General features: G+C 37.3%; 1 protein-coding gene across 3 annotated transcripts in view; it reads left to right on the top strand.

The window, feature by feature from the left end:
* Positions 1-24,419, top strand: part of RTN4IP1 (reticulon 4 interacting protein 1) — a 62,450-nt gene that overhangs the window by 16,620 nt on the left and 21,411 nt on the right. For all 3 annotated transcript variants that reach the window (XM_071218613.1, XM_004478728.4, XM_071218614.1), the window contains exons 5-7: positions 5,355-5,403; positions 18,128-18,264; positions 21,462-21,645. In XM_071218613.1, coding sequence (XP_071074714.1) covers positions 5,355-5,403; positions 18,128-18,264; positions 21,462-21,645 — 370 coding nt within the window. The remainder of the gene's footprint in view (positions 1-5,354; positions 5,404-18,127; positions 18,265-21,461; positions 21,646-24,419) is intronic.

Genomic DNA, 24,419 nt, shown 5'->3' with positions numbered 1-24,419 from the left:
GTGTATAATACTTAAAGGATGGGCCATTGTGGGTGATAGCAATTATTTTCCTTTTGCATTGAGAGTGCTTTCAAGAGTATACAGTAAGAATAGTTTTTCAGCCACAGGACTTCAAACCACAGAGGACCATTCAACTTCTTGTTGGCTTGCAAATTTATTTTGTCCATTGTACTTTTCTGGAATTTCTTTGCTTGAAGAAAAGTACGGACTCTAGGTGAGTCTGCAGAAAACGTGGAGTTTGGAAGGCCAGTGAAAGATGTGTCTCCATTGCACCTTCACAAGCTAAATAGTTGCGTAGCACTTCATTGGGCCAGCTTGGAACCTGTTTTGTACTTGGGAGGTGCCATCAAGTGGCAACTTCAGGGACTGAAGCTGCTATTATAGAACCACTCCCTCTTCTGCCAAGCCATGATGTGAAACACATTTTGCTTTTGTATTTGGGGTAATGAGCGTGCTTTGGACCACGAGTTATGAGAAAGAGAAAATGGCAATAAGGAGGGGAGATGTGGCTGGCAGTTGGGTTCTTAGGCATCCATTGTTTTGGTATCCTTATAATCCTGCATTCTCATGGAAAGAATCAGAAATTCATTTCAAGTTTTTCTTCAGTGGAAGAAACCTTAATGTAGTCTTTCAGATAGCCAGGTGATCCCCTCACTTGAAGTGAATAGTAATTGTTGCCTTAATTGCAGGATATAATCCTGATTTGAAAGATTTTGAAAATTAAAACACATTGCTCTGTACTGGCACATGGACAGATATATGGACCACTGGAATAGAATTGGGAGTCCAGAAATAAACCCATGTATCTATAGCCGACTGATTTTTCACAAGGGTGCATAAGTCCACTCTAGGGGAAGAATAGTCTCTTCAACAAGTGGTGCTGGGAAAAGTGGATATCCATATGCAAAAGAGTGAAATTGGACTCCTGCCTCATACCATGTATAAAAATTAACTCAAAATGGATCAATGACCTAAACATAAGAGCTAAAACTGTACAACCCTTGGAAGAAAGCATTGGGGAATATTTCAGGACCTTGTATTAGGCAATAGATTCTTAGACTTTACACCAAAAACATTAGCAGCAAAAGAAAAAAAGAGATAAATTGGACTTCATCAAAATTAGAAACTTCTTTGCATCAGAGGACATTATCAAGAAAGTAAAAAGACCATCTACAGAATGGGAAAAAATATTTGAAAATTATATATCTGATAAGGATTTAATATCTAGAATATTTAAAGAACTCCTGTAACTCAATAAAAAAATAGACAAACCAATTTAAAAATGGGCAAAGGACTTAAATAGACATTTCTATATAGAAGGCATACAAATGGCCAACAAGGACATGAAAAAATGCTCAACATCATTAGCCATTAGGGAAATATAGATCAAAACCACAATGAGATACCACTTTCTATCTGCTAAATTTAGAAGAATGGAAAATAATAAGCACTGGCAACAATGTTGATAAGAATGTAAAATAGTACAGGCTCTGTGGAAAACAGTTCAGTGGTTCTTCAGAAAGTTAAGTATAGAATTACCATGTAATCCAGCAATCCTACTTCTAGGTATATACTCCGAAGAATTGAAAGCAGGAACTCGAATAGATATCTGAACACTATTCATGGCAGCAATATTTACAGTAGCCAAAGGTGGAAGTAACTCAAGTGTCTATCAGTAGAAGAGTTGATAAACAAAATGTAGTATGTATACAAAATGAAATATTGTTGTTGTAAAATGGAATGACGTTTTAATACATGCTGTAATATGGTTGAGGTTGGAAGACATCATGTTGAGTGAAATGTCAGACACAAAAGGACAAATACTAAACGATTCCATTTACGTGAAGTAGTAAGAATATGCAAATTCATAGAGACAGAAAGTAGATTACAGGTTACCAAGAGCAGGGAGGTTGAAGGGGGAATGGGAATTACGTTTACTGGGCACAGAGTTTCTGTTGGGATAATGAAAAAGTTTTGGTAATGGGCGGTGGTGATGGAGGCACAAGGTTGTGAATATAATGAACACCACTGAATTGTATACTTTTTGAAAGTGGTTAAAATGGGGAATTTTATGTTGTTGCCACAAATAAAAAGTATAAAAAGAAACTGAGTAGGTATCTGTTAAAACCAAGGTCGTATGCCCAGTGCTGAACATAGTCTGAGGTCTCTGTCCTCAAGGGCTTGCAGGATACCTTGGGAAGCAGGGTTTATGCCTGAAAGTTAACAATGTGACAATTGCCAAATACAGGAATGTGGCTTAGGTCTCAGGTCCAGGGGCTATCTCAAGAGTACTGTAGAACTTACCAAATGCAATGGATGTGTCATGATGATGGGAGTGAATGTTGCTGGGGGGGGGGAGTGGTGGGGTGGGGATGGTGGGGTTGAATGGGACCTCATATATTTTTTTTAATGTAATATTTTTACAAATTCAATTAAAAAAAAAAAAAAGAGTGCTATAGAGGAAGACTGAGACTTGGGCCTTCAAAGGGAGATAGGCCTTAGCAGATGGTGATGGCGTTGGAGCCTGGAGGAATGGCAGTGTGCTTGAGGCTTAGAGGGACTGTAAAAGGACCAGGGAACTGTGGTAGAGAGTTTAGTTCGGGAATAGTGAGAGGAAAAAGGTCAGAGTTGAGATAAAGGTTAGACTGGAAGAACTTAAGTGAGAATTTAACCAGTTTATATTTCCATTGGAATGGTCAAAAATAGAGTAAACTGTTTCATTGGTGAATTCTTTTTAGGATGTACCTGTGAGTCAGTTTTAGTGCTCCCTCTACCCTCATTTAGAAACTACTAAAGCTGTATAAGGTTGTAAAATGTGTGAATTGACAGGTTTTGGAGGGGTTGATCTTTAGTTTCTTTTATTCTTCACAATTTATAATTCTTGAAGAACTTTTCTAGGAAAAACATTTGGAAGAAAAATTGTCTTAATTATACTTGTATTAATTTTAAAGGTAACAGATGGTTCAGAAATTTTGTAGTAGTGATTTTTAAGGTCTAAAAAAAGAAGTGACAACCAGCCTGCTGTGATTTGGGTAAGATAGGAAAAATGGAAATGAGACTAGGATTAATGTTGTAGACAGAATTCATACTCCAAAAGCGAGTGTATTTGCAAGAGATAGGTGGCAAAATTCTCTCCACTTTCTATCAGCTAAGCCAAAGAGTAACCCACAATCAGCAGTTAAATGTTTTTTCCATGGACATGCATAAAGAGGATTGTGATTAAGCCTACAAATAAAAGAATGTTCCTCTATAACAAAGTGTTAAGAATATGGTGATACATGGGAAAAATACAACTAATGTGATTTATAGACTATAGTTAATATCAGATTTAGTTTTATGAGATGTGATTATGGTCAAACTTTTTTTTTTTTTTCATTTTATTCATTAACAGGGAGACCTTGGCCATGTTGTTTAGCCAGTCTGTGCTCATTTATTTATCTTTCCAAACACTGGAGAAATAATTGAGTTTGTTTTTAGGATTAAATAAGATAAATACACCTGGACAGGATTTTTAAAGTAATTTCTAAGCTGCCCTTGTCTATTACTTTATTTTCTGAAGCCAAAATAAAGTTTTTATTGTTTTCTTAAAAAGAATTCTCAGGAAGAATTCTCTTGACAATATCTCCTTCACTAACGTAGTAGTAAATATCAAAGAGTAACTCTTTTTGGCTGTTTTAACCATTTTTAAGCATACAATGCCATGGCATTGATTACATTTACAATGTTGTGCTACCATCACCACCATCCATTACTCAAACAGAAAAAATTACTTTTTTTTATTGTGGTAAAATATACATAATATAACTCATTTTAGCCATTTTCAAATGTAAATTAAGTACATTGACAATGTGGTGTAACCTTCAGCACATTTATTTCCAGAACATTTTCATCATTCCAAACAGATAATCATACCCATTAAGTTATAACTCCTATACCCTTCTCCACCCATCTCCTAGTAACCATTATCCTGCTTTCGTTGTCTTATGAATTTGCTTATTCTAAGAACTGCATATAAAAGAAACTACAATATTTGTCTTTTTGAGAAAAAGAGTTACTATTTATAATGTCCCTCAGCCTAAATCAGGAGCATAACAACAAGGTAGAGTTCAGTAAAACTTTATGGGCATCTGAAACTGTGAAGCCCAACTAGGGAATTCTCCAATGGTCTTGCTTAAGCTAAGAATGTGAAAGTATGTAAAGCAGTGATTCTTGACTAGTGATTATTTTTTGGGGTCATGTGATAGTTAAGTTCATGTGTCACTTTGGCTAAGTTATGGTGTCCACTTGTTTGGTCATGCAAGCACTGGCCTGATTGTTACTATGAGGGTATTTTGTGGATTTGAATCATTAGTCAGTTGGTTGCATCTGTGGATTATAACTACAATCAACAAAGGAAATTGTCTTTAGCAATGAGAGAAGTCTCATCCAATCATTTGAAGGTCTTAAAAGGGAGAACTGATAACTTCAGCAGTCAAAAGAATTTCTATCTCAACTTTAGTCAGCCAGCTTCTCCTGGGGAATTCAGTAAAACATTTCTCAGAGTTCCAGACTTGCTGCATACCCTTCAGAATTTGGACTTGCCAGTTCTCCATGGTTGCATAAACCAATTCATATAATAAGTCTCTTAATATTTGCATATAAAAAATAACTCTATATATCCTGTCAGTTCTTTTTCTCTGGAGAACTCTTAGGAATTTGACGATAGGTCTGGATGCCTCTCCTCCCAAGTGCACAGATGCATAATCACAACAAATATATTTTGCATGTTATTTCAGGAAATTCATAATTTCAGGGTTTACAATCTCCCACCCCCAGGTAATCCGTGAACTCTAGGCAAGTACCCCTGGTCCAGCAGGAGGGCTGCAGTGAGTAAATGTGGCAAAAAACATGGAACACAATGATGATTGCGCTAATAGGGCAGATTCATCTGCTTTAACTGGGAGCCAAATTGAAGATTGATTTCCCATTTATGAAAGTTACGGAACTTAACAGGACATGTCTGAAAAAAAGAAGTTTATTTTATTCTGGCAGGAATTTGGCCAGGAATGTCATTTTTCTTAAAGAGCAACTGAATCTAACACACTAAAATCCCCCAAATCCTCACTTATGGGGAAACTTATGGTAACTTTAGCCTAGAAAAATTATAAAACAGATGTTGCCAAGAACCATCTCAACTACTTAAAAACTACAAATCATATCCTTGGAGCATTTATCACTTCTTCACAAATTTAAGGTAAAATCTTTTTGTAATATAATCTTGGAAATTTGCCATTTACGTGCTACAACCATCTACTTTATTTATCCAATTTATTTGCTTAAGACGCTTGTTGACTGTGGTTTCTTTTGTGTTGCAGTGTTTTAATCTTGGGCGCTTCAGGAGGAGTTGGTACTTTTGCTATACAGGTAAAACAATTTCCTTATCCTGTGAATAAAGAAGATTAATGTCTGCATGAATGTATAAATTCACATATTATGAATTATTTTCCCTTAAAAACTGAGAAAAAAGCAGTGTGTTAGTCAGCCAAAGGGGTGCTGATGCAAAATACCAGAAGTTTGTTGGCTTTTATAAAGATTTATTTGGGGTAGGAGCTTACAGATACCAGGCCATAAAGGATAAGTTACTTTCCTCACCAAAGTCTTTTACCATGTTTTGGAGCAAGATGGCTGCTGATGTCTGCCAGGGTTCAGGCTTCCTGGGTTCCTCTCTTCCTGGCCTTGTTTTTTTCTGGGCTCAGGGTTCCTCTCTTCCCAGAGCTTGCTTCCCTCTAGGCTCAGGGTTCCTCTCTTTCCAGGGCTTGTTTCTCTCCAGGCTCAAGGTTCCTCTCTTCCCAGGGTTTGCTTCTCTTTCCTCACAACCAAAATCCTCTTTGTGCTTATTTCTGGGGGCTCAAGCTCAAGACTCTAGCATCACAACTCCAACAACAAAAAACCTCCAACATCAAAACCCTTCAACTCTGTCTTTTGCCATGTCTTTTATCTGTGAGCCCCACCCATCAAGGGGTGGGAACTCAACACCCTACTTACATGGCCCAATCAAAGCCCTAATCATAATTTAATCATGCACAGGTACAGAGCAGTTTACAAACATAATCCAGTATCTATTTTTGGAATTCATAACTATATGAGACTGCTAAAGGTAGGTCCAGTAAATTCACTATAATTTCTGCTTAGTCTTCTCAGAGGAAATTTTTGTAACATGGAAGAGATTGTTATCTTTTCTGGAGGTTTAATAGGAGTGGGGTATGTGTGTCCTATGACAAATGTAAGGCAAGCTAGTAGGAAGGAAGACCACAGGCACTGCAGGTGGGTGGACATTTGCAGTTGGGTAAAAAACAGCCAATGTCAGAAACCAATGCTAGTTTCCAATAAAAATTTCTATAGGCTTTTTAGTAGAAATTGATAAGCGAATTCTAAAATTTATGTGGCAATGCAGTAGCCAAACAATAATGAAAAAGACAAAGTTTGGAAGACTTACACTGTCTGAATACAAGACTTTCTATAAAGCTATAGGGCTATTAAAAATGTAGTAATCAAGATTGTGTGGGATTGGTATAATGATAGCCATTTAGACCATTGGAAAAGAAAAAGACTTACAAATATATGGTTAATTGATATTTGACAGAGGTGTCATGGCATTTCAAAGGGGGAAAGAGTAGTCTTTTTAACAAATGGTACTGGAGCAATTTTATGTTCAATTCAACAAAATGTACCTCTATATACCTTACCTCACACAATATATGAAAGTTAACTTGAAATGGATCATAGGGAAGCAGCTGTGGCTCAATTGATTGGGCTCCCATCTACCATATGGGAGGCCCTGGGTTCGCATCCTGGGGCCTCCTTATGAAGGCAGGCTGGCCCGCACCTGCAGAGAGCTGATGGCCCGTGCCTGCGGAGAGCTGGCGCAGCAAGTTGATGCAACAAAGGGAGACAAGCAGACACAGAAGAATGCACAGCGAATGGACACAGAGAGCAGATAGCAAGCAAGCAGCAAGGGGGAGGAGGGATAAATAAATAAAAATTAATAAAGCTTTAAAAAAAAGGAGATTTGAGTTAAAAAAAAAATAGACCCAGATATAAGAGCTAAAACTAAATAGTTAGAAAACAGAAATCTTTATAAACTTGGGCTAAGCAAAGAATTTTTAGAAAAGGCACCAAAAACCGAACTATAAAGGGAAAAAAAAATGATAAATTGGACTTTATAAAAATTATACTTTTGCTTTTCAAAATATAACTTAATTGAAAAAGAAAAGGATACTGCTAGGAAAATAAAAAGGCAAGCCACAGACTAGGAGAAAATATGTGCAAAACATATATAAAAGATGGATATCTGGAATAAAGAACTCTTATAGCTCAATAATAAGACAGTCAACATGTAAGATTTGAACAGATGCCTCACCATAGGCGATGTATAGGTGGCAGATAATCACATGAAAAGATGCCTCAACATGAGTCATCAGAGAAATGCAAACTAAAGCCACAGTGAGATACTAAACATCTGTAAAAATGGCTAAAATTAAAAGGGCTTAGGGGGAAGCGGACTTGGCTCAATGGGTAGAGCGTCTGCCTACCACATGGGGGGTCCACAGTTCAAACCCAGGGCCTCCTTGCCCCTTGTGGAGCTGGCCCATATGCAGTGCTGATGCAAGCAAGGAGTGCCGTGCCACGCAGGGGTGTTCCCGCGTAGGGGAGCCCCACGTGCAAGGAGTATGCCCTGTAAGGAGAGCCGCCCAGTGCGAAAGAAAATGCAGCCTGCCCAAGAATGGTGCCGCACACACGGAGAGGTGACACAACAAGGTGACTCAACAAAAGGAGACACAGATTCCCAGTGCTGCTGACAAGAAAAAAGTGGACACAGAAGTACACGCAGCAAAATGGACACAGAGAGCAGACAACTGGGGTAGGGGAGGGGGGATGGGGAGAGAAATTTAAAAAAATAAAAGGGCTTACCCAGTTTTGGCATGGATAAGTAATTGGATTCCTCATACATTGCTGGTGGTGATGGAAAATGATTCAGCTGTTAATACTTCATGTTTCCTCAAAAAGTTAAATGTAGAATTACCATATAACCTAGCACTTGTACTCCAAAGAATGTACCCAAAAGAACTGAAAACAGGTGTTCAAATAAAAACTTCTACTCAAATGTTCATAGCAGCACTATTCATAATAGCCAAAAAGTAGAAACAACTCAAATGTCCATCAACTGATGAATGGATAAACAGAGTGGGGTATATCCATACAATGGGACACTATTCAGCCATAAAAAGGAATGAAGTACTGATACATGCTAAAACACGAATGAACTTTGAAAACACCTAAGTGAAAGAAGCCAGACACCAAAGGTCTCAAATGATTCTGTCTACATGAAATATCTAGAATAGATAAATCCATAGAGAAAGAAAGCAGTTTAACATTGCAAAGGGCTGAGGGGAGAGGAGAAGAGAAGAAACAACTTAATGGTACAGGATTTCTTTTTGGGATGGTGATAATGTTCTGGAATTGGACAGTGGCAATGGCTGGACAACACTGAATATACTAAATGTCACTGAATTGTACATTTTAAATTTGTTAAAATGGTAACATTTTACGTGAATTTTACAAAAACCTAAAACTGAAATAACCCATAAATAAAAAACAACCATTATACCTGGCCTCCAAGAACAGGATGGAACCTAGTAGCTGCTCCCATTGTGGTTGGATGTTTAACATGATGGTTCCTCAGGGAGGAGACTTGATTACACCTTCCTTAATATGGGAGAAGTGACCCTTTCCCCAGTATGGAAGGTTGTGAGCCCCTTTGTACCACTTTCCATGGGTTTAGGTGCTATACTTCTTCCCAGACCCCGACTCTGACGTTTTGAAGAGCTACATGGTACTGGAGGCTTCCCATTTGTCTCCCTGCTGAATCAAAGTAGGGACTGGAGGTGGTGTTTTCTGGGAAGGAGACACCCCATCTTCTTTTTATTCACCATTAGATACCCAGGGCCTAATCCAGAGACTCTCAAAATATGGGTTGAAAGATTAAAACAAATGGAAGGAAGGAAAAGAGGGAGGAATGGGGGGGAGGGGAAGAAAAGAGAAATGTATCCACTGGTTAGAGTATTAAATTAGTATAACTGCTTAGGAAAACCATTTGGCACTGTCCACTAAATCTGAACATAAAATGCCCCTTGATGATTCAGTAGTTCTGCACTTAGGAATATGGCCTACAGAGAGATGCAAGCATGCTCACCAAAAGGTATGTACTAGAATTTCAGAGCAGAACTATTCTTATTAATATCCCCCTACTGGAAATAACCCAAATGTCTATCAGCAGTTAAATGAATAAGTAAATTGTGGTGTATTCATATGTTGGAATATTTATTATACAGTCTTGAAATCAGAATACAACTAGCACTTAATGAAGTAGATGAGTCTGACATGCAGAATGTAGAGTAAAAAAGGCCAGATACAAAAGAGTACATACCATATGATTCCATTTAATGATGTTCAAGAATAAATTAAACTCCCTGATCCTGTTTAAGGAGGCTTATCTGGATGGTAAAATGCTTATTATATGTATTAAACAATCAAACAAAAAGCAGAAAGGGTTACTTGCTATAAAAGTCCAACTAATGGTTATTACTTCTAAGGGAGTGAGGGGGTTTTGATTGGAAGAGGAACAGTGAAGAGTCTCAGGGGTATGGGTAGTTTTCTAGTTCCTAATCTTGAGCAATGGTTACTATAGTATTTGCTTTGTAATAATTTCTCAAGTTATACATTTATATTTTTGGCAGTTTTCTGTGTGATATTTCACAATAAAAATATGTTAAAGAAAAACTAAACAATAGGAAAGTATTAAGATCAAATCCTAAATAAAGTTACTGTAAGAAAAAAGAATTACCTATTTATGATGAAAGAATGCCAGAAAGATGTTCCCACAAAACAGATTAAGATGTAACCTACAATTTTAAAACAAGCTAAAAAACATTAAAAATATGATTCAAGACATAAAAGAACAAAATTAAATCAGAATTAGAAAACTCAGAAAAAAATGTAAAAGTAAACTAAAAATAATTTCAGTAATGAAGACTAGACTAGAAGGAGCTCAATAGCAAATAAATACAACACAATGCTTCATTAATGGAAATAGAATATATGAATGGGAAAATTTTAAAATTACTAAAGAAATAAAGGAAGAGATTAAGACTCAAACATTAAAGCTGGGCAAAGATTGAATATACAGAAGTCCCTGAAGAAGACACACAGAACAGGGGAATAGAGCAAATGCTAAAAACTTTAGTTCAAGAAACTTTCCTGAAATTAAATGATTTGAAACTGCGCATAGGGAAGCAGATGTGGTTCAATGGATAGAGTGCCTGCCTACCATATGGGAGGGTCCAGGGTTCAATACCCAGGGTCTCCTGACCCATGTGGTGAGCTGGCCCATGTACAGAACTGCTGTGCACAAGGAGTGCCGTGCCATGCAGGGGTGCCCCTGTGTGGAGCTACCCCACACGCAAGGAGTATGCCCTGCAAGGATAGCCACCCCGTGTGAAAAAAGTGCAGCCCGCCCAGGAGTGGCGCCACACACATGGAGAGCTGATGCAGTAAGATGACACAACATAAAAGAGATGTAGTTTCCTGGTGCCACTGAGGGTGCAGGTGGACGCAGAAGAACACATAGCGAATGTACACAGAGAGAAGACAACTGGGGTGGTGGGGGAAGGGGAGAGAATTAAATAAAATAAATCTTTAAAAAAAAAAAAAAAAGAAAAAGAAACTGCATATAGAATGAGTATATCATTTCTTTAAGAATGTGGACCCAGAATGACCAATACCAACACAGATTCTAGTAAAATTACTGTTTTTTAAAGAAGAAGAAAAAAATGTCCTTTGGTCATCTTGAAAAATGAAACATGATTTATAAGAGAAATAAAAATATATTATCATCAGACTTTTAAAATTTTTAAAAAATTTATTGTGGTAATCTTTATATAACAAAGTTTGTCATTTTAACCAACCAATTTTAGTATATGATTCAAAAGCCTTCATTTCATTCACAATGAGAATTATATTCACAGTGTTGTACAGCTTGTTACCACCATCTATAACCAAAACTTTGTCATCACCCCAAACAGAAACTGTATCATCGGTCTTTTTTTGACAGCAATGCTTTAATGGCCAGGAAAACGATGGGGTAGCACATTTAAGACACTCAAGGAAAGAGTAAGCCAAGAACTTTGTATCTAGTAATACTGACCTTCAGATATAAAAGACACATACAAACTATCATCAGCATGTAGGAATTTAAAGAACATTATTCTCCTGATTCATTTCTAAGGCATCTATTAGAGAATGAACTTTAAACAACTAATGATTAGGGAGACGTAGGATAAGTGACTGGTGGTGAATGTTAAGCATACAGTTACTTATAGAACTTGAACTAATTGACAGCTTTGAAGGAAAGAGTATAATGCCCTAACAAGGTAGTTATGGTATAACTATTTTTTAAGAGAGGGAAAATAGGAAGAACCTATGTTAAAATTATTTTAATGCTTTTGATAATCATGTTGATCATGGTATTACTGTTATTATTCAAAGACTGTGTCATATATGATAGAACAAAGGAGTACTAAAGGGATATTTTAATTCGGTCATCTCCTATGTCTTTAAGAACTAGGATTCTATGAGTAGAAGAAAAGAGGTATAACAGAAGAAAGGTTAGGTAAAATCTCTGTAGTCTTGAATTTAAATTGGAAGTCTCAGTATGAACTCAAGAAGTGCTATGTGAGTGTGTATGTGTATGTGTATAATGGTATATCTTGAAATATCATTTCTTACTGAAAGAGTATAGAGCTTGGAAGAAATGACAGATTCCAGATTTAGAGCATACAATGTACATGATAAGCATGGAATATATCAAATGTGAAGGAAAACTATCAAAGACTAGTAGGACCCTCACATCTATGGCCAAATTGATTTTTTTTTTTTTTGCCAATTGATTAAAAAAAAACTTTTTTTATTAGAGAACTTGTGAGTTTACAAAACAATCATGCATAACTTGTAGAATTAATTCCCTTATATCACCCCTCCACCAACACGTTGCATTGTTTTGGAACATTTATATGAAAGAACATCATCAAAATATTACTACTAACTATGGTCCATAGTTTACATTTGGTGTATTTTTTCCATAACCCCCCATATTATTAACACCATGTATTAGTATTACACATTTGTTATGGTTCATGAGAGAATATTTTCATATCTGTACTATTAATCTCAGTCCATCATTACCACATGGTTCACTGTGTTATTCAGTCCCATGCCTTATACAGTCCACCCAAAGGGTACACTCAGTGGCTCTCAGTTTCATCACAGAGTTGTGCTGTCATCACCTCAGTAAATTTTAGAACGTTTACCTTAGACCAATAGAAAAGAATCACATACCCCCATTATTAATCCTTAGCATTGATATAGTACCTTCTTTGACATTGATGCAGTAATATTACAATATTGCTGTTAACTATAGTCCATAAGTTAGATTAATTGTATTTTCCCATATATCACCATATTCTTATCACCTTGTAATAGTGACATATATTTGCTCTAGTTCATAGAACATTCTTGTATTTTGTACTATTAAACACAATCTTCATACACCACTGAGTTCACTGTTATGCAGTCCCTAGATTATCCTCTAGTTTTCTTTCAGTAAACATTTATGCCCCTAAACTACCCCTTTCAGCACAGTCACATTTATAAATCAGCAGTTATACTCACTATAATGTGTTATCATCAATTCTATCCTTTTCCATACTTTACAGTCAAGCTAATTAAAAATTCTACATACGTTAAACTTCAGTACCCCTTCTCAGCCTTCCTCTTATCTCCTGGTAACCTATGCTCTAGATTTTTAAAAAATTTTTACATTTTTAAAAAAGATATTTAGAAAACATAAATGTTACATAAAGAATATAGGGGATTCCCATATGCCTTGCTTCCCACACTGCTCACATTTACCCCCATTAACAATATCCTTCATTAGTACGGTACATTCATTGCAATTGATGAACACATTTTGGAGCATTACCACTAAGCATCGATTATAGGATATACTCTACATTTTAACTCCGTTTATTTGGTCTATGCATATAGTGCATTTAAGTGAGACCATACAATATTTGTCCATTTGTGTCTGGCTTATTTCACTTAGCTTAATGTCCTCAAGGTTCATCCATGTTGTCTTATGTGTCCTGATTTTATTTCTTTTTACAGCTGAATGGTATTCCCTTGTATGTATATACCACATTTGGTTTATCCATTCATAGGTTGATGGACACTTGGCTTATTTCCATCTTTTGGCATTTGTGAATAATGCGTCTGTGAGCATCAGTGTTTGAATGTGTTTGCATCCCTGTTTTCAGTTCATTTGGATATATTCCTAGTAGCAGGATTGTGGGTACATATGGCAGTTCTATGTTTAGCTTCTTGAGGAGCCACCAAACTGTCTTCCACAGTAGCTGTACCATTTTACATTCCCACCAGCAGTGAAGGAGTGCTCCTATTTCTCCACATCTTCTCCAGCACTCGTAGTTTTCTGCTTTTTAAAAAGAATGGTCATTCTCTGAGGTGTGAAATGATATCTCATTGTCGTTTTGATTTGCATTTCCCAAAAGCTAGTGATATTGAACACTTTTTTATGTGCTTCTTTGTTCAATTGATTTTTTTTTAGGAAGTACTGGAGATTGAATGCAAGACCTCAAACATGGGAAGCAGGTGCTCAACCACTGAGCTACATCTGCTCTCCAGTGAGAGTTGCTTTTTTCATTTGTTTGGTTTTTAAAAGGTACTGGAGATCGAACCTGGGACTCATACGTGGAAAGCAGGCGCTCAAGCACTCGAATTACTTCTACTCCCCTGGCCAATTGATTTTTGACAAGGGTGCCAAGTTCACTTGATGGGGAAAATAGGCTTTTCAAAAAATAGTGTTGGGAAAACTGGTTATCCATATGCAGAAGAATTAAGGTGAACTACTACCTCACACCATATACAAAAATGAACTCAAAATGGATCGAGGACCTAAATACAAGAACCCAAACTTCACAACTCAGAGAAGAAAACATCTTCAGAACCCTATGTTAGGCAATGATTCCTTATACTTTATACCAAAAGCATGAGCAACAAAAGAAAAAATGATAAACTGAACTTCATCAAAATTAAAAACATTTGTGCAAAATAAAACAAAAAAAACTTTGTGAATTGAAGGACATGAATGAGAATGTGAAAAGTTAGCCTATATAATGTGAGAAAATATTTGGAAGTCATATATCTGATAAGGGTTTAATATCCACAATATATAAAGAACTCCTGCAGTTCAACAACGAAAAGTAAACCCATTTTTTTAAATGGGCAAAGGATATGAATAGACATTTCTCCAAAGAGGGCATACAGATGACTAACAAGCACATGAAAAGATGCTCAATATCTTTAGACATTAGGGAAATGCAAATCAAAACCATAGTGCGATACCACTTCACTTGCACTAGAATGGCAATTTTTTTAAAAATTGAAAAATAACAAGTGTTGGAGAAGATGCAGAGAAATAGGGACACATGTTCATTATTGGCAGGAATGTAAAATGGTGCAGCCACTGTGGAAAACAGTTTGGAAGTTCTCAAAAACTAATTGAGTATAGAATTACCATATGACTCAGTAATCCCATTTCTAGATATTTACCCAAAAGAAATGAAAGCAGAGATTTAAACAGCTATTTGCACAGTGATATTCATAGCAACATTATTCCCAATAGCCAAAAAGTTGAAGCAACCCAAGTGCCTATCAACCAATGAATGGATAAACTCTCATATACGTATCCAATGAAATATTATTCAGCCATAAAAAGTAATGAAGCTATGATGCATGCAACAATATGGATGAACTTTGAAAACATCATATTGAGTGATGTAAGCCAGACACAACAGAAACAATATTGGGAAGCAGACTTGGCCCAGTCAATAGGTCATCCATCTACCACATGGGAGGTCCGCGGTTCAAACCCCGGGCCTCCTTGACCCGTGTGGAGCTGGCCCATGCACAGCTCTGCTGCGCAAAGAGTATGCCCTGTAAAGAGAGCAGCCTGCCCCAGAATGGCACCGCATATATGGAGAGCTGAAGCAGCAAGATGATGCAACAACAACAACAAAAAACAGATTCCTGTGCCGCTGACAACAGACGCGGACAAAAAGAATATGCAGCAAATGGGCACAGAGAACAGACAATTGGGGCAGGGTTGGGAAGGAGAGAGAAATAAAATAAATCTTTAAAAAAAAAAAAGAACCAATATTATATGTCACTTATATGAAATAATTAGAATATATAAATTCATAGAGTCAGAAACTAGAACACAAGTTATCAGGGGCTGGGATGGGGTTGGAGAATGGGGAGTTAATGCTTAATTAGTACAGAGCTTTTTCTTAGGTGTAATGGAAAAGTTTTGTAATGGATGATGATGATGATGATAGCACAACATCATAAAGATAATTACCACCACTAAATCATATATTTGAAAAGTGATTAAAATGGGAAATTTTAGGTTGTATATATGTTACTAGGATTAAAAGCAAAAAAATACCATAGAACTTTACAACACAAAGAATGAACCCTAATGTATACTATGGAACATAGTTAATATAATTACAATATTGTTTAATCAGTTGTAACAAAGGTCTCAGACTAATGCAAAATGTGAATAACGGAAAATTGTGAGGTAGGGGTGGTATATTCTGTACTTTCTGCATGATTTTTCTGTAAAACCTATAACTGCTATAATTTAAAAAAAGACAAAAAAGTCATGTTTTAAAAGGTGTCAAAAGCCAACTTGAGCATTTGAGTTTCAATCATAATAATTGCCTCTTTAAATATATTTAAATCCATGATTTTGTGATGATGTTTTAAAAAAAGAAAGTCACTTTTCAGAAAATGATGGAAGCCAATTTAGGATCCAATTTAGTATCCTGTATACTAGTAAAGGGAAAGAATTAAAGCATTTTTCCTGCCTTTCTTATATAGAGCTATACCACTGAGTAACCACACAATATATAAGGGGAAGTACTTAATTATAAAATTATTCCAACTATTAAGCGAAAAAAAGAAGAGCTAGAATATCACCATTTTGTAACCCACAATAAATGGATATAGTATTAAGCATTGACAGTGTGTAAGATCACAAAAAGAGCAACAACCAGACTTGATGTGCCTGTTACAGTTTTGCCAGACATTATCCATAGTTTTACTAAAGTGATTGAACTTGAATTTGACCCAGTCTCTACATCCATCTGTCAATTTGCAGGAAATAAAGAAGACAGAACAACATATGGAACTATCCCCTGCATGGGCAATCACCAATTCCAGACTGGAAGTCAAATGGTTCAGCCTCTTACACAGATAAATTATAAAAGTGAAAGGGATTGAAGAGGAACCCATAATTTAAAAGAGTCTTAGATCTATCACATTTTAAAAATACACAAGGCTAAACTTATAGTGTTTAAGGAATGCATAGTTGGGTGATACAACAATTTTTTATTTTTAATGCGAAGAGGTCATTACTATAAAAATCAAGAAAATGATGACTTACGGGGGTGGGGCTTATGTTGGGACAGGGCACAGAGAAGAGCTGAAATGGCTGCTAGCGTTGATCTGTGTAGTATCCAACTTATAGGCATTTTCTCTATCTGTTTTATTTTACAATGAAAATATTTTAAACTGAAGCTGTTTCAAAAATATTTTAGTAATGTTCCAACATGCTAGATAGTTCTAAATGGGAGGTGAAAAACTAGAAATTTGGGGGGAAAAAAGTCATTGAGCAGTTTCAACATGTGACAAATTCTTGCTGATGATTAAATACCATTTAAAGAAAATGCATGTTCATGTAGGTGATTAGAATGTAACTTCCTTTTTTCTTGACAGATGGTCACAAATGAGCTATTGATCTTGGATTATGTTCTTCACATATTTGAATTTAATTGGGAACTTGCCATTGATAGTAGCATGTCATAACACTCAAGAGTTTTTGTTTTCAGTCCATAAACATAATAAATGTCGATGCTGTCACTCCTAAATGTTTCCTCTTAGATTTCAAGAGTATAAGTCCTTGGCCAATATTGCTTTTTAAAAATGAGAGAGTAGATAAGACTATGGGATTTAAAACCCTTTATTTTTATATTTAACTGATATATATTAAAATCTATATGTGCCAGGGAGTGGGGATTCAGCAGTGAGCAAATAAACACATCCCTTCCCATCTAGTGTACCTTGCAACTTATATTAAGGAAGTTTTGGAAAGTGGTACTCAGGATTAAGAAAATAGCTGATCTGTTATAACCTGTAACTATCAGTACCAAATTTTCTTGGTGAACATCAAGTAGCCAATCTCAAATTGGGCTGAAAATAGCCACTCTTAATTCTGTGCAGTTGGCATGACAGAAAATAACTATAGCAATTTGGGGCAGAATACCTTCTGGATCCTTAATCCTGAATAACACTATAATTTAGCTCTCCTTTTGATTTAAATCTAGCTATTCCTTACCTTCTTACTCCAAAGGAGAGGACCTGGTCTACATTTTGAAAATAAAATGGCCTTATTTTCTTCCCCTTCTTCTTAAGGGCACCTTTTCCTTTATTATCTAGTACCTGATAGCTGAGCACTTTGATATACTGTCTGCCGTAAGACTGTATCAACATACACTGGAGATGCAAATGAAGGAATATTGCATTTTTATGTTCTGGCATACTTAAAATAGTCATTTTCTGGGAAACGTGACTTTTTTTCTTGCCATTTACCTTTTGTCATCGGTGAAAGCACAAAATTTGAGGCTGTCAGCTGTTGTCTCGATGCTGGTGAGGCTCTGAGTCTTTTTCTAAGTGAGTTGGTTATAATCTCATGACAACAAGGTGACTGGCTATTTCATCCAGGGAAAATGAAATTTATTTCTTGGGATTTTCTTAGTGAACAAAAGTTTAATCATTTTTCTTGGGCTCTGACCAGTGGCTGCTTTGTAGTTCTTGAAGATATTTTCTAGAGATTAAGCCAACTGTCTTAGTTTTTTTTAATGCAGTTTCCCACTTTCCCCTGTTTTTTGGGCAGGTAATGAAAGCATGGGGTGCTCACGTGACAGCAGTTTGCTCTCAAGATGCCAGTGACCTCGTAAGGAAGCTTGGGGCAGATAGTGTAATTGATTACAAATATGGAAATGTGAAAGAGCAGTTGAAATCCTTAAAACCGTATGTATTAAACATAATGTTTACATTGGGAAGATGGGAACAAGGACAGTTAATAAAGAAGACGTGAGATAGTTTGGTGATCTAACCATCATGTTGAGATCTTAGAAAATAATCTAAAAAAAACATTTACATTCTGTGTCATTGAAAATGGTTTAGGTTGGCTTTGATTTTAATTATAGACCATAATACAGCACAGTTAGCAACATGATGTGTACTGAGGAAGGTACTGCTTGCATGATCTTTTGCTAACTTTCAATTACTTTTATTTATTGCTGATTTGCAAGTGGTTTGAAGGCAAAATTGGAAGTGTGTTCTATTTTGTAGTATCTGTCACCATAGGGAGAAAATAGAGCAGTGCATAAAAATGCATGGTTAGCGCTAAATATGCTTTTCATGTTTAGGTGTAATAAGGGCTTAAGAGAAATAAAGTAAGTATAAATATTGGCACTGGGACACTGGATGTTCTCAGTGTACTTGAATGTCAGGCTGTGGTTTGGCCTAATACGTTCTGAACAGGAGTGCATTCAGAAATTCTCCTGGACTCTGTTGACCCTGACTGTGGCTCGGGGCAAAAATAGAAGGGGTTCTTATTAATCTGGTCTTCCTCCAGCCAAGGCAGAGCTGAAGCTGAGAGGACAGTTGAGGCATATTTGGAAAGCTGTTTTACTCCTTCCATTTCTATTTCTTTTTTTGTTTAATTATTCATTTTCAGAAGTCAGTTGCTCTTGTCCACATTGTGTAGAAGTATATTTTCATGGGTACTAAAAAATAAACATGGGTACCCCTGTCTTGCCCTGCCTAGCCTTTCTCAGCCAGGACCACCAAAACCAAACAGTAGTTTGGGAGTGTACACAGGAGCAGCTAGCCAATTCCATATTCACTTATCTGTTTATGGAACATCTACAATTTTGCCAGACCCTGTTCTAAATGTAGGGATACAGTGGTGAAAAAGACAAATCCCTGCTTTCATGGAGTTTACATTCTAGTTGGGGAGGTTTTAGTGGTAAGTGCTATGAAGAAAATGGATTCAGAGAAAGGGGATAACAAATAATTGGGGAGGGGCTATTATACATAGAGTAGTTAAAGAATGACATTTGAGCAGAGCTTCAGTGATATTAAGTGGCAGCCATGAGAACAGCATTTTTTTTCTGGTGTACTGTTCACTGTTGTATCCCTCAACCTGATACAGTGCTTGGCATTTCCAGTAGGTGCTCCATAAATTTTTGTTTAATTATTTATCAAGGGACTTTAGGAGAAGAACAGTTGTTCCAGGCGAAAATAGCAGCAAGTGTAAAGGCTCTGTGGCAGGAACATGCTTGGAATAGTTAAGGAACAAACACTATCCCTTGCTGAGATTTTATTGCCTCCTGAGTGTTGGGACCTAGGCCTTTCTGGACCTGTGAATGAGGACATGACAGTCTCTGAAATCTGGCTTCTCATTGGTGGTAGTTTAGGTCAATCTTATATCTCCTGCTGCTTCCAGGAATAGCAGCCTGAGACTGAAGCCAAAGCCAACCTTAAGTTTTATACATATCTAGAATTTGTTACTGGAGAACCGGAGAATCTGACAGATGGAAGGGTAAAAGCTGCACAATCTAACCTCCCAACCTAGTGCTAAAATTCCCTTCTCAGCGTCTCTAACAAGTGGTCATGTTCCTTCTGCTTGAACTTTTCCAGAAAGGGGATCTCACTAGCCAGCAAATGCAGGTCATTGTTATTGTTTTGATAGCTTTAGTTAAAATTGATCTTTGTAACTTCTGCTTTGATTTTGGCCTATGAATCCTCCTAGAATAAGTGGATTCCTTTTTCCACATAGCAACTTTTTAGATATTTGAATCTTAGAATTTTAGAGTGGGAGAAGGGACCTTGAAATCCTTCAGGCCAACCATATCATGTTATGGTTGGAGAAATGAGGAGCAGAGGATTTGTGAGTCCTTGCATAGTGAAGGTCATGCATCTAATTCTTTATGGAAGAGCTGGGTCTACAATCTGCTTTCCTGATCTCTTTTTCAGGCAGTGCCTGCTCTGTAATACCAGGCTGCCCTTACGTCTTCTTTAAATGAAATATCCATATTTGCTTACTTGAAATTTGGGAATGAAGTAGAAACTTTTCTAATGAGAAGAACAGTTGTCTAATAAGGTTACTCTCCTGCTTTCATGTATGTCAGTTTTATTTGCCTCTTTTAACTTTGTTGTCATGAAAGACTCCAGATCCACAACATTGATCAACACTGGTTTTAGAGGCTTTAAAAGTTTGACATCATTCAGGTAAATTTGAAAGGGGAAAAAGTATTGACCAAAAAGGAATCCACCTATTAATATTTGCTTAATTATAAGCATGCATTCTCTAAATAGATATTTGTTTTCAGAAGTATTTAAAAACGTCATTGGGTTTTTATCCCCCTTAAGTAGAACATAGTGATTCTAACAATTTTAGATTGATTTTAGGAAATTGAATATCTCTCACTTTCTGTGGACTTTGTTATGACTGGATTTTTGGCATGATAGACCAGAATTGAAGACTTCCAGAGCAGATTGCCTGTGATTTCTCTTTATTCGTTGTCCTCATGCTGTGCATGAAACTGAAAAATAGGAGAGAATTCCAGAATGTGAAGAGGATGATTCTATAAGCATGACTGTGGAGGGAATAAATAGTGAATCATTTTTGTGGATGAAAAGCTTATATACTTTCCTTTCAAGCATTCATGTGCACTAATGAATACTTTAACTTTAATTGAAACTGTTACAGTCTTGGCTTCTCAACTGTTGACATTTTGGGACAGGTAATTTTTGTTGTTTGTGGCCCTGTTGTGCACTGTAGGATGTTTAGCAGCATACCTGGCTTCTAGATGCCAGTAGCACCTCTCCCCCAATTGTGACAACCACAGCATTAGTCCCCTGGAGGTCAAAATCACTCTCAGCTGAGAGCCACTTACTTGAGTCATTCTTAAAGTATTAGAAAGTAATATGATTTTATGACAAAAACAGCTCCATTTGACTTACCAGAGATCCAGTGAGTGGGTAAGCCTTTTTCTCTTCTGTCAAAGCAGCCATCCCTCTGTTGGATAGCTCAGTGCAGCATATTTGTCATTTGTCACCAAAATGGACCCTATAGCCCACTGGTGATGAGAGTGAAGATGGATCGAGCCCTGTGTAAAAACTGACAAGGCTGTTCTGGTTTGGTTCATCCTTTTCAGGTTTGATTTTATCCTTGATAATGTTGGTGGATCCACTGAAGCATGGGCTCTAAATTTTCTCAAGAAATGGTCAGGAGCCACATATGTGACTTTGGTGACTCCTTTCCTCCTGAACATGGATCGGCTTGGCATAGCAGATGGCATGTTGCAGACTGGAGTCACCGTGGGTTCGAAGGCCTTAAAGGTAGGATGGAGGGTGTTGGTTGGTGAGAGCAAGCAAGTACCTCATGCTGCTGGGAGTTGGTTTGCGTCTAGCCAGGTACTCTTCTCTTGGAGGCAGCATAGCACAGTGGCTACCTTGGTGGACTCTGTAGTCATACTGGGCTCAAATTCTACCCTCCACTCAGTAGCTGTGTGGTCCTATGCAAGTTACTTAACATCTCTAAGCCCATTGTCTTCACATATAAAATGAAGCTAATGATACATCTGCCTTACTGACTGTTGTAAGTCTTAAATATAAAGAGCTTGACACAATGCCTAGTACGTTTTTAAATGCTCTTATTAAATGTTAGTCTCTAGGGGAGCCAGTGTAGCTTAGTGGTTGAGCACTCTATATTCAGGTATTACCTCTTTTGATTCCTTCTGAGACAACTTCTGCTTCCTTCTTAGCTATAGCTGATGTCTCTCTCTGTTTTCACCAGGTTCACCACATACAGTGTCTTGTCTAGGACTTTATTAAGATGGCATGCAGCTTGGTGGTAGCACTGGGATATGCCAGTGGTTCCCAGTCTGGGGCTTTCAGACCTTGAGACGTCTATGGGCATTTTTTTTCAAATTTGTTTATTTACTTTTTTTTTTTTAATTCCCTCACTTCCCCTTGATGGTTTTCTCATCTGTCTGCTTATTGCTTGCTCACTTTCTCCAGGAGGCCCCGGGAACCACACCCAGGACCTCCCATGTGGGAGGCAAGCGCCCAACAGCCTGAGCCATATCTGCTCCCCATGGGTTGCAGTGTCTGCTAACTTGTGGCACCTCCTTGTTTAGGTGTCTAGTTCATTGGCAGAATGTGTGGCGTCTGCTCATCTTATTTAGGCGGCACCGGTACCCGAACCCTGGACCTCCCATGTGGTAGGCAGCCACCCAACTGGCTAAGCCACATCTGCTTCCCTGTGGGCAGTTTTTGAATTGCAGAAACCTGAATAAAATTATATCCTTCCTTCAGTGAGATTACAAAGAATAATAGAACCATCATGCCTTTGCTGGAATTTTATCAGCTTGGGCTGACATTGCATATCCTGTGTGAATCAGAAACTCTAGTTATTGATAGCCATTTGGAGTTTCTGGCACTTGATTGGTCAGCTCACCTGTTACCTAGGCTACTGTCATTAGCTCCAGCTGCCACCCAAACTGAATAGAGTGGAGGGTAGGTGATCTTTGAAACTAATGTAAATCAGCCTTTGTTAAAGAACAGATAGCAGAGCTTGAGAGCCTGTGTTTTCTAACATGATAGTCTGTTATTATCACACTGGAAGTAGAGGTTTATATAATTTCATGTTATAAATTATTGGTAATTACGGATCATTGGTTTAAAATCTGAGTGTTGAAATGGAATAAGTGATAGAACAAAATTATGAAAGTAATTTTTTTAAACAAATACTTCAGACTCAGAAAATAGGCAGTAGAAGTTTCTTCAAAGGTAAAAGAAAATTGTGAATCACTGTGTTGATTCAGCCAATACTGACACGTATTTATGAGATTTCTGGTTTGATCTTTATCTTTAGCTGCTGCTTTATTCTAAAAATTAATTTGGGGCCTTTGTGGACATGGAATTTAGGATATTGGCCTCTTGACTACTGTGTACTGACTAATAACTTAGAGATTGTAGAGAAGAGCTATGCTAGAAGAGACTGCCACTCAAATATGTATGGGTAATAGAGCTGAACAAACCTGCCTCTCCATTGTGGTGGACTTTATTTTTGTTCGATTCAGACAACAACCAAAAACAAGGTATTTTGTGGTAGAAAATGGCATCTTAGCTGTTCTTTGTCTCCTCTTTTCACAAAACCCAGACTTCCAAGTGCTTTAAAATATAAGTGTAAGTTTTCTTTGAGATTTCACATTTTGTACTCATTTGAGACTTCTTACCAGTTAAACTTCAGAGTTGTCCTCTGAGAGCAAAACAGGCACAGCTCTCATTTTCCTTTTTCCCCCACCTTGAAAAATGATAGTGGTAATCTCATGTGAAAACCTTTTAAGTAGTTTCTGGTGTCTTTCTGAGAATGTAATGTGCACAGTTAAAGCTTCATTGTAGTGCTCCAAACTCTCCTGCATGCTTCGGTTTACTTTCTCTTATAATGACCTGGAAAAAAAATACACAGACTGGTTATGGCAGACCAAAAGCTTCACTTAACAGGGCAATGTACTGTAAAGAGTTAGGGCTATACCTGTGGCCATAGTTAACCATTTCTGTTCCTTCTTTAATACTCCAACCAGTCACTAGAAAGTGTTAACTGTTGTCCATGAGGACCTTAGGGAGAAGTACATGGTTAGGTTGTCTGGGCCCACTGTAAGCCTAGAACATTCTCAGTGTTTGTAGTAAATAGCTACATTAGCCTTTAAACCGTATTTTTTTCTTTTTTTTGTTTGTTAGTTGCCCAGACTGGTGCTTCCTCAGCTCTTACATGCTACGACACACATAGAAAATGGTAATAAGTATTTGAATAGCCCATCGAGGCTGCTCTGGACCAAGAGCAACCTACCTGGGGCTTCTGCCAGCCCAGGCTAGCCCAGGCTCTGCCCTGCTTACTCTGCTTACTCTGCAAACTGAGGGAAACACTATCAGTTCACAGGTATTCTAAGGTGACTAGTCTCCGTTTACAGCTGTTGTCCAGAAGTAATTTGTGGAGGTGGCTCCTTCAACTTTCACAGTTTCTCTAGATGACACAATAAATTATAGGGTCAGTCAACCAGTAAGGCGTTCCTGTCACGGCCAGTGGGAAGCTCTGGCTTAGACAACTC

The sequence above is a fragment of the Dasypus novemcinctus genome, chromosome 11 (assembly GCF_030445035.2).
Source record: "Dasypus novemcinctus isolate mDasNov1 chromosome 11, mDasNov1.1.hap2, whole genome shotgun sequence".
Lineage (NCBI taxonomy): Eukaryota > Metazoa > Chordata > Mammalia > Cingulata > Dasypodidae > Dasypus > Dasypus novemcinctus.
This window is presented reverse-complemented; position numbering and strand designations above follow the sequence as displayed.